At 36.0% G+C, this 11,861-nt stretch overlaps 1 protein-coding gene across 1 annotated transcript; it reads right to left on the bottom strand.

The window, feature by feature from the left end:
- Positions 1-1,194: 1,194 nt before the first annotated feature.
- On the bottom strand, positions 1,195-9,995 carry LOC146133111 (peptidyl-prolyl cis-trans isomerase B-like). Its single transcript, XM_083397647.1, has 8 exons — positions 9,982-9,995; positions 9,799-9,904; positions 9,614-9,709; positions 4,742-4,809; positions 4,630-4,705; positions 2,243-2,474; positions 2,046-2,162; positions 1,195-1,415 (listed from the first exon to the last, which is right to left on the bottom strand). Exons 1-8 carry the CDS (start codon positions 9,993-9,995, stop codon positions 1,195-1,197), a joined length of 930 nt encoding a protein of 309 aa, XP_083253773.1.
- Positions 9,996-11,861: the final 1,866 nt, after the last annotated feature.

The following is an 11,861-nucleotide window of genomic DNA, read 5'->3' as shown; positions in this document are numbered from 1 at the left end:
GCCTCGTAAAATTTCTTGCTGGCCTTGCTTGGATCCAAGTAATCAGGACTAACCCTTACACCGCAATGCTATTTTAGAATAATTATAACTACAAAATGGATTCCATTTATCATTCTAGTATTTTTCTTATCTATCTGAGCCTTTTTCTTATGCCAAAGTATGCGTCGTTATCACTTTGGTTTCTGTACAACTAAAGTTAGTTTCATAGGTGAACTGAACGGAAACTCCCTATGAAATTGCTTAAACTCCCTATAAAAGCAAATTTAAAAGCATCCCAATTTTAAGCTACTAAAAATGGTAACCTCAGACCTACGTATTATTAATAAAATGTCAACAACTCCAGCGTTAACAGCAAAAATGTTAGTGCAAATTTATTGCGGCCCATCGAACCATTGCTGAGTTTGGTTTTCGTTTCCCAGCCTACCTTTGCCTGCTAACTTTTTACACTTTTCGTTTGTTCTACCTACAAAAATGGGATGTCAATTTTACTTGCTTAAAATAATTGTCGGAGTATCTTCTTAGCATAAATATCAGTGTTGTAATGACTTGACCAAAATTTTAATGACTTGACTTAAGTCACTGTTTTTAAATGACTTGACTTGACTTAAGTCTTTTGGGCAAAATTACTTGACTTGACTTAAGTCATGTGGACAAATGACTTGGGTTAAAATAAATTGTTTTAATTAGGCAATTATTTATAAAATTGCGTTATTTATCCCAATCTTTGCGCATAAAAGAATTTGCTTGTAATATGTTGCTTTTGTGTTATTTTTTACTTGAGTTGCTCATAATAATCGGAGAAGTTTGCCGGTTTTCATAATTTAAAGTTCTATTTTTTTGACAAGGGCTGGACTTAAAGTTGACTTGCTCTAATTATGACTTGACTGGGACTTGACTTGGGCAACCGATGACTTGGACTGGGACTTGGCTTGTTATTTATTCAAAATCCGTCGCTTTTTGGTGAAAAGTAAAGCCAAAAGTTGCGACCTGACGTAGAACGAACTACATAAGTCAACATTATTTATTTATGGCCAAATTTTTAAGTTACCGAAAGGTAAAATGCTGTAAACAGTGCTTTTACAAATTTAAAAACTCTAAACTACAACACTATGACAGTGCAATACAAGAGGGTTAAACCACCGACCACGCAGGCTTTGAAACATATCAGCTAACAGTGGACATTTGTAAGTTCAGCTACAGTTCTGTTTTGAACGAGTCCTTCTTATACACGTCTGTCCAGGTGTTGGATATCCATACTTGTCGATAGGGTCGGTCGTACGTATTAACCTTTACATCGTTGATTTGCTTTGCCATCTTGTGACCTTTTATTATTTGACCGAAAACCACATGCTTGCCATCAAGCCACGATGTTCGGATCACAGGAACAAAAAATTGCGAAGCGTTTGTATTTGGACCTTTTGAGAAGTATATAAACAATATTAAATAGGCCTGTTCTTAAAATATCGCTTTATTTTTCCGTCGCTGTATAGCTTAATAAGGACTCAGCTATAGAACCGAAATTTAAACAACATAAACGTCGAAATAAAACACAGTTCGGAATAAGACCAAAATAGGACTAATACTTATTCAGGATAAAGGCCTATAAAACCGTTTATCTAAATCCAAACCCCATCCGTAACGTCATTACTAACTCTCCTATTAATTTCAACCCTTTTTCTAACCCCACCAATCACAGGTCCCCAACCCAAAACAGAGGAAAACAAAATGGTGCCAAAGTAACGGCGCCATTTAAACTAAGGCGGCTAAACGTTGGTAGCAAAACGGCCGGTGCCAGACAGGTGTCCCCCAATCGTATACCCCTCTATTTTTAGGCGTTATGTGGTCCATTTAGGCCTTATTCAGATAAATGTGAACATTTTTAAACCGATAAACAGACAGTTTCGTAGTTATTATTATACGTATTAGGCTTTATTATGTCTTTGGTCTTAATGTATTATGTCATTTGGTCTTAACGTATGGTATTATAGATTGTTCAGTTTAGATATTGTTGCTTTGTAGGTCTCATATCAAATATAATTTTCTACCTGAGTTGGCCATGGAAATGCAGAAAGGAAAATGTTTAATAGCAAAGTTTTCATCTCTGAAATACTTTCCATAGATGCTCCATCCACCGCTTCCGTCATTATGAAGAAAGTCTCCTCCTATGCATTTATATATATGTATGTAATGTTAAACGGACATCCGCCAATATTATTGAAAGTTACTAAATAAAATAGATTACCCTGAAAAGCAAATCCTTTCACAATTCGGTGGATCTTGCTTCCCTTGTAACCTTCCCCAGTAGGCCTGTTTTTGTTAGCAAGGGTGATGAAGTTACGAACAGTTTTCGGACAAGTCCTTCCGAACATCCCGAACGTGATGTTTCCCATCTTTTCCGTTCCCAAAGTGATTTCGAAAGTCACTGTAGCAGTGATAGTTCTGTCGGCCCGCTCAATTGTAACTTCTCGTCCATTCTGCAGGGCAGCGCAATACGTTATCTCCAATAAGGTTGGCTACCAATTTGCGATTAAATAATAACAAAAAAAATATGCGATTAAAAATATATCATAACAGTCAATTGCTCTACACCAGTGCTCCCAAACTTTTTGTCTTGACCCCTAACGGAATTTTGATTGGGGTGGCTTGCAAGTTTAAATTTTATGTAAAATTTACTAAAATCACGTATCTATCAGCTAAGTTTTGTCGACAGTGCAAAAAAATCGCGAGACAACATTTTAGTTTAATGACATAACATACGCGAAAAAATCATGAAACGCATGACGTAAACTAAAAAGTACTGAAGCGCACAAATAATCTAAAAAAAATTACACGCCGACGAGAGGTATTTTGGATTTACACAGTTTATACAGTTTTGGCAAAATATATTTTATTTAGGGCGCATGACCTGCACTTCACTGCTGATGATCAGTCATGAATATGGGTTATTAAATACATTTGCTTAAACAAAGTAATCTAATTAAGACTATGAAAATGTGTCTAGGCAATATAATGTGTTAAAACGTCTATGTTTTTTGCTATTTTCAATGGAAAAAAATAGTCAGAATAAGTTAACTAATTAAAATACCATAAAGTGCATTTGTAATGGTTGAACTAGATTTACAGTTTTACACTAATTCCACCTGTAACTAACATCCAAGCATAATCAATAAACCAACGTTTATTGTAGAAACACGCTATTAATTGAATTGTATTTAATAGGCTATAGGCCTACTTCACACCTTCCTAATGAAACTTTAATAAAACTACCTTTACCCACAAACCCACTCCGATAGTCACGGGTCAGTTAGGTCATACAAATTTAGTTAAAAACAATATAGTTTCAAATAGATTCCATATCAACACCAATTCACACATAGTTGTTTGTTTTATCTATTTTACGATGTGAAGTTTCGTTTATTGTCACTATAACAAGGGGGAACATGACCCCCCCCCCCCCAAACGGTCTTTTTTGCCTGTTTTAAATATGTTAAGCAGAATTAACACATTTCTAGTATGTGTTACCCCATGTTAAAAACTTGTTTTAGCCCAATTGGAGTCGTGCGTCTCATCGCATTATCGAATGTGAAAGTTTTGACAATTTGAACAATGCGAAGGCGCATTTTCGATTTGCTCAAATCAATAGTCTCTTTGTAATATAGACGTTGTATTGTATTGAAAGTAACACCCCTCCAAGCTAAACCTTTAACAAATAAACGAATTATCTAAGGTTTTTAAGATTACTTTTTCATGACGTCACGTTTAGATCCGCGCCTAGACTTTAATACCCAATTTTACATATAAAAACACATCTGATATTACTCAAGCGTAAACCAACCCTTGGATATAGATGAGTTGTAGCTACTAGTGATACTGTCGTCGCCACGAAACAATTTTATTGAGCTATCAGGACAATGTATATTGTAAGCCTAAGAAAACCGTGGTTCGTAAGTGGCAAAGAGCTCTTGATGTCCAATTTACTAATGTTTACCTGTTGAAGCTTAACACCATATGTTCTTATTGCGGCTTTTGGTCTCCTTTGTTTGGCTACCATAAAATGCACGCTTAAATAGTACTTACATTTTATAATTATACTTGTTACAGCTATTTTGTGACCAAAAAACGGTAGTTGTGTGTTTTTCATCATACAATAGTGATACAATGAAAATTTATTAACGTCCCCTTTTTTATTTTTATTAGGGGACGTTTTTTGTTAACGTCCCCAAGTGCATTAAACACTCCCGAAATAAAAAGGATCACTCAGGCTCGCTTAACCCTTTAACGCCCACTAGACGACGATGCGGTCCAACACAGTTTTCACACCGAAAACGGTAAGAAGTCGCAAACAATTAAAAGTAATATGTTTAGTTTGCAAGACTCGAGATTTAGGACTCATTGGCAATATAAAACAGATCATTGGGCTATCACATAGTTCTAGCAAATAATTTTTTAGGCTATACTTTTTGCTACAGAAAGCTAGAAAATTGGTCACAAGCCTACTAAAAGCTTAGAGAGGTGCGATATACTGCTTATAAGTGAAAAAAAGTTTAGAAAAAAAAGTTTGAAAAATAATTTAATAGACTCCAGATTTTAGAAATAATATTTTCTTACACATTTTTTAATGTAACCTACTATAGTAATAGTCTTCGGTAGGTCTTCATTGTCTTGTTTTTCATCACTTTTCGACGGGTCAGGTTTGGATTTACCGCTTTCGCTATTTAAAACTTCCGTCTTTGTTTCGAGCTTGTCGTCCACTTCCACTACAACTTCTGTCGAATCATCGTCCCCGGCACCTTCAATTGAGTCCGCGCCCTTCGCGATTGCCAGAGTAAAAGTTGAGAAACAGACAAGAAAACACAACGCAATAAATTTCTTCATTACTTATTTACGTCAATGTTTTTACGCTAACTTTATTCTCAATGAGAGTTTAAGAAAATGCTATTAAAATAACCGCAAAATATTTTTTTGGTATACAAAATAATCTCTTGCATTCTAGTAATACGAGATCCATAATATGGTTATGATGGTAGGTTAATAATAATATTCGCATATCAAGTCTAGCATCCATGACCTATAACAACTGGTTTGTAAGACTGTAAATAACTCTAATAAATAGCTCAACACTCAACAGTTGTTTGATACACGTCCTATCTGTTTGCGTGGTGCTACGTGATTGGGCAGAATAAATAGGCATGCCATAGCCGAATTACTTCAAATCGGTATCATATTAAACCTGACGAACAACAGTCGGTTGAAAATCTAGTGAAGAGGCTACCGTGATTCGATCGATTTTTTCTCAAGTACCTTGTGCCACTTTGATGTTACGAAGGGTTCGAAAGATTTGATACACTAGGAAAGAACATACGAAGTTGGGCTATTCAGCAAGGTTTAAACCCGATTTTTTTTTATGTGAGCCACTGGGTATGTTGACATATACGCTTGGAAGCATCTGCGATATGGCCATGGCCATGGCCCTCCCCCCAAACTAAAAAAGATGTACATTTTTTTTACTTAACAGGCAGCTTATTTTCGCGGTTCCCTAGGTAGTATGGCCTATTTTCGCCAAAATAAGACATGTTTTTAAGCTTTGTAGTGGTGTACGAGCTTATAGCGCCATATAATGAATATTTCAAAAAAATGGTAAAGTTCGTTTCGCGCACTCGCGCAAAGCGGCGTTTAACCATTTTTCTTAAATGTAACAAAAACAAGAAATTAAAAGAAATACCGGTATACTAAAAAAAATCGCGCTCGCTTCGCTCGCCAGGTGTGCCCCAAATGGGTAACAAACACTAAAATACAACTATCATATTTATCGCGTTTTCTCAAGGTAGTTTTATTACACTTTTTTAATAGTAGCAGGGGGATGACGACGTGTGGACTCGAATTTTAAACCAAGTATACGCTTTTTTTAGCGAATTTGCGCCAAGACTTTACTGCCTCCTTAAAAGTAATTATAAACACGTTTTAAAAGTGCAAAAAAATCCGAGGTCCACCTCATTCACAATTGTTATGAAGTTGTAATAACACAAAATCTCATTTAACATATGTTGTGCGGCCCGCAGAGACCTTTCTGAGTTTGATTTTGGCCCGCGACTACTACACAAAGGTTGCCGACCCTTGTGTAAGGATTTGAATAACCTATCCAATGTTAGGATTAACTCTGCATAGATTTTGCTCATTTCAGCAACCTTATTTGGCAAAAACCAACTACAGTAACTTAAAAATAGAGAGAAGTGTCATGAAAGAACCACAGCCGGCCGCAGCAGACAACGTTATGGTTTTATTGCGACGTGGCCTCGGCGCTTTTTGGGTGGCATGTGCGGTTGCTCTCGCCTTTTCGGGACAAAGCAAGATGTGTAGACAATAGACATGGTAGTGTCTTTCAGCAATATTCTTCATACCGGGTCAAACTAGGAAACCGGCCCACTGTAGAGGCTAACCCTATTACTTTTTCGTGCTTTCAAAAGGTCTGTTTTTCGAGTTATTTTGCAGGAGTCGTGTGGGCCGCCCATGTTCCCAACCTTTTTAGCTTACAGGCCGGTAAAAAAAACAAGTTTTGCGGACCAGTGGACCTTCAAACATCAGAATCAACCCAAAATGTAATTACGACAAAAGTATAAAAGCAAAGAATGGAAACGTCAATTTAATAAGTAGTTTGCTTCTGTCTTTTGATATCATACGTGTTTTACGTGGTTCATTGAAGTTTTTCACCTACAACTGGTTATAAAGCTCAAACGAGTTGTAGCCTACTACAACACTTGCACCATTGTGACGAACAATAAAGTCCAAGTAGAGTAGTAGATCATTAACTATCTATGTTGCGTCCCAATGTAGCAAATTACGGAACTGGCTAAGTTCTACATTTGATGGACAAGCTTTTAACATATTGCATTTTGCAATTACGATATAAAATTGTAATATATTTAGCAGAGCGGCAGGAAAGTTGATGCCGACCGGCACCGGTCCGCGGACCGGCGGTTGAGAACCACTGCCATAAACGTTTCCTTTTCTCTTTCTTTTGTTCTTTTTTATGTTGCCAAAACGCCATGAAATACTCTGACACAGGAATGGGCAACTATTTCTTAACAGCGGGCCGCATGAGAAACACAAAATGGTGTGACGGGTCGGGTCAAATAAAGAGCATCTCAAATACACAAAACATTTGAAGCAATAAAAAAGTTAACCTAAGAAAGCTATTATTACTTATATAGGCACTTGCCCCCCCCCCCTGGAATTTCAAAATGTGATTGCTAGTATTATTTGTAAGTGTAATATGTATTACTTATAAAGGTTAAAAATATTACACACTATCCATTGCCCCCAGTGGCGTATCCAGTGGGGGCGGGAGCTTTTACCACCCTTTTTGTAAGTGATATTATCGTTTTTGGTTCGTTTTTGTCATGGTTTAACAAACTGTTCTAATCGGCGTGCTTTTAAGTAATTGGGTCACGCGTCTTAATCTAATGCAAATCCAAAATCGAGCGCAAAACGCCGTTTTACGTCTTTAGTTTGATCGACCGTAAACGCTGGATAGTTTTTCTCTTTCGTTATTTGTTTAGGTCAGTGGTTCTCAACCTTTTTTCTTTCGTGGCATTTACCTTGCAAAAAAATTCTGTGGCCCAATAGAATTTTTATGAAAGAAAAAACTTTAAAATAGGTTTAGAACAAAACACAGCAGAACATATTTCAAAACAGATTATTTAATCAACCGTGCATTAGTGAGTAACTTGCGGCTGAACAATAAATTTACATTCCTGTTTAATTCCTCCCAAACGATTATTCCTTTAAAATTAAATATAATGACACAAATGAAACTAAATCTAGCTTTTTAAATTGGTTTGTGGCCCACCTTAAATGTTCTTATGGCCCCCACTGGTTGAGAAGCGCTGGTTTAGGTTGACTGATTAGCAAGTGTGTATTCGACAATTGACAACGCTAAGTCAAACCTTATTTCTTTTTTTCTCGCTAAAAAACGTCAAGTTATACGCAGTATGTTTCTCGCTGTTCGGTCTCTGCGCTAATATCGTTGGTGTAACATCGACATGTGTTTAAATGAAGCAGATTCTTAAAAGGAGGTATAATGGTGACTGTCGTGCGCGTTTTAAAGTATAAATTTTTAAGTAATGATAGTTAACGCAAAATTATGCTCTTTGAGCATACTCTAAGACCACGTGCTAAGTGTGCAATGGACACGACTTATTTCCCCTCAACCACAGCTTGTAATTTAGCTGACTTGGCACACAGCTCGGCGCAGATGTTGCGCCAATCGTGGCATAATTACACCCGGTAAAAATGATCTTCGTTTAGTATTGCGCGTGGTGAAAGGCTTGCATCTAATTTAGCGCTAGTTCCGTTCATGAAACTTGAAAACTGCGCTGCTGATAGTTGAATTATTCATGATTCTACCACAATTAAACACACATATTTTAAGGTCTTGTTTTGTTTTTTTTGCCTAAAGTTAACGATTGCAGACTGTGGTTTCGCAGCTGGCGCCTGACAGGATTGTCGACGACGCACGTGCTCGCTTTTGCTGGACGTATTTGGCTGTTTCTGGGTTTTTTCTATCACGTCTTGCAATCACCATTCTATGACGTCATACTGTCACTAACATTAGGCGAAAAATAGGGGAATTCCCTAAGTTGAAAATTCAGGCCCCCTTTTTTGATTTTCTGTTTAAGTTTCTTATTGCCTCCCCCTGGAAAATTTTCTGCGGGCGCCCCTGCAACCCACCCTATCCAAGTTCACTTTGGCAACCCGCCCGTTGTGTACATAAGTAAGTTCTGAGTGATGAAGGGATTTTATGAATCCCAGTTCGAAAAAAATGTTCGCAAACGTATGTGTTGAACCGAACAATGCCATCTTTGAAAAGCGACAAATTTTCTCAGCTGTGAAAACCTATTTAGATCGAACGGGACACATTACTTTGGAATTACTTTCTGTCATACTGGTGCTATGGATGGCCATCAACTTGCTTTACTGTTAAGCCTGTTTTGCTTTGTTTGTAGAGAAGTGATCCTTAAATGACCAAGACTATAAGTTTGCATATCACCATATGTGCGTTTTACATACAGGACGCACAAGGCAACAGTTAGTAAAAATCAACTGCAATAAACATTGAGTTTCTTTTTTATTAGCCATCCTCTGATTGACATGTTATGGCAGTGGTTCTCAACTGGGGTGCCATTTCTAAAAAAGCTGCCAAAGAGATATTTGAGAATCTTTAAGAATCTGATTTTTTCTTAAATCTTGAAACTATGTTTGTAATAAATGGAATAAATCCAATTATAACTTCCTACAGAGTTGATGTGTGTTGTTCCAGCTCCGTTTGTGACATTTCAGTGAATTATTTGCAGAAAGTCTTTTAGAAGAGCCACAACCTATTTATCATTTGTGGTGCCACTAGTCATAAAAGGCTGAGCAACACTGTGTTAGGGTGTATTACCTGTCTTAAAATGCTAACATGTACATTTGCAGATTAACTGACTTAAACGATGGATTTGAATTTTTTAAAGACTAGGTCCATCAGACGTCCACAACATCTAACAAACAGGTATACATCAATTATTCAAAAACATCTTGGGACACAGTAAAAATATGGTATTGTAATTAAATGTACCTGGCATGTCATATTGTGGCCGTATCCATGAAAAACAGGAACAGCAAAATCCACTTGCTGTAATGGGTTCATGTTCTCATTACCTTTAAACTTTGCCTGTAACAGGAAAAAAAAACACAGCATAACAAATAAAAAAACATACATAAATTAAAAACAACTGTTAGTGTGTAATACAAAAAACTTACTTTTAAATGACTATCTAGTCTACAGGCTATATCGTAGAACACCTTTATCTTGTCATTTCCACATAACTTGACAATCTTTTGCAGGATTAAAACAGCATATCCAAGACTAAGACAAAGAATAAAAACAGTACTGCTGTGTTAGCTAGTAAAACACATATTTATTAGAGGCTTGAATATACATACCGTTCGCCATGCATCATATCCAAAAATAATTTAGGAAATTCATGTCTGCAGCATGCTCCAAATACACCATTGATGTGAAGTTTTGCATTTTTTGATTTGGATCGAATTTTATTTCCTGCTTTGAAGTCACTGCAAGGCTAGACAAATAATACTATAAATTAGACAATATTATACGACAACAACTCAAAAAAACAGGACTTACTACTTTAGTTTTAAAAGAAGTTGGAGGAGTGTAGTTACTGATAAATCGTGTAACTTCTTCCTCTTCAATAAAAAATTTATTAAAATGATGAGGTTGCATAGCTTGGCTGCCTGCCGCTTTTCTACGAACCAGGCCAAAATTTCCATCAAGGCAAACCATATCTTCACATGTTGAGTCCTAGAGGATTCAGGTTGCTAGTTAATTAATGGCTATGGCAAAACAACATAAAACTAAATTATAACATACTCCTTTACACATAGGACACATGGTACCATCATCTATTTCCGGCTTTGATCCTGATGGTAGGGTAAACATTAACTGATAAACATGATGTCTGTATGACTCCAGAGTTTCACTTAACAAAATTTTTGCGAGGTCCTTGACCTTAAAAACAAATATATTCATCGTTTATCATTGTTGTATTTCCAAAATGATCCAAATGAAAATCTTACATAAATTTCAGCAGTAGGTATGAACTCAAACCGAAGTCTTAAGGCATTGCAAAATCCTTCAGTTGATACTTGCTTCTCTAAGCTTAGTATACGGCTCCACTCCATTAACTGAATGGTGACACCAACTCTGGGAAATGTGGGGGAACATGCCCATATATTTAGCCGATACAATGTTACCGCTTCTTTTTCACATAAGCAAAACATGACATTCACTTTATGCTGATATCCTACAAAATATACTAACTGTTATTTGGTTAAACATGGCTCATTCTGTATACATCAGGGGTGTCCAACACACGGCATGCATGCCAAATGTGAAACGTGACATAATAAAAATACTTAATTGTTATTTAGCCAATTGACAAAAAAAATACTAAATTTGTTATAAAGACAATTGTCATTGTTTATTAATAAAGTACAACAATCGCAGCAATTGCTGTAAAGAACAATTACTGCTAATACTATAACATTAAACTGTTTATACTTTTGAAAAAAAAAAAAAGCTTTTTTTGAAAAAAGCGTTTTGGCACGGAAAGATGATATAAGATAAAATGGCACGCCAACACGTTTGTGTTGGACACCCCTAGTACCCGTATACATCTTGATAACACAGTGTCATAAAAATACCAAATTTATGTTTATAAAACGCTAACATATTACCCTGAAAACAACGTTAGGCTTTTTGTTGATTTGACATTTATACCTTTAAATCAGTGGTTTTCACCTAAAAAAGATACAATAAGCAAAAAGTGGAAACCACTCCTTATGAATCATAAACATAAGTGCTCTATTTATCAAACCTTTGTAATCAATAATAGTCATGGCCCTTCTGTATCCATTGCAGCATTTGTGACCATCATTTCTTGCAAGTGAAACAGGAGGTAATTGCATTTTAACAAACATGCCTCCCTAAAATAATGTAATATTAGGACCGACAAAACATGGCATACAGATAAAAAGTTGTCAATAAAATTTTATGATAAAATAAAAATTTACCCAGTTTTATGTTTTATAACACACAATATATATATTGATTTTTAATTCCTTCTAATTAGTTAAAACAACAACAAGCAGTTTTGATTATACCTAGTTCAAAGTTGACTATCCAGCTAAAGAGGAAATACACATTGTTTAAAATTTATTATTTGCAAATACACAAACAATACAGCTATTTTTATAAACATATCTACTTCTTATATCATATAGATCAGCGGTTCCCAAACTTT

This window comes from Ascidiella aspersa, chromosome 9 (assembly GCF_963924565.1).
Source record: "Ascidiella aspersa chromosome 9, kaAscAspe10.2, whole genome shotgun sequence".
Classification (NCBI taxonomy): Eukaryota; Metazoa; Chordata; class Ascidiacea; order Phlebobranchia; family Ascidiidae; genus Ascidiella; species Ascidiella aspersa.
This window is presented reverse-complemented; position numbering and strand designations above follow the sequence as displayed.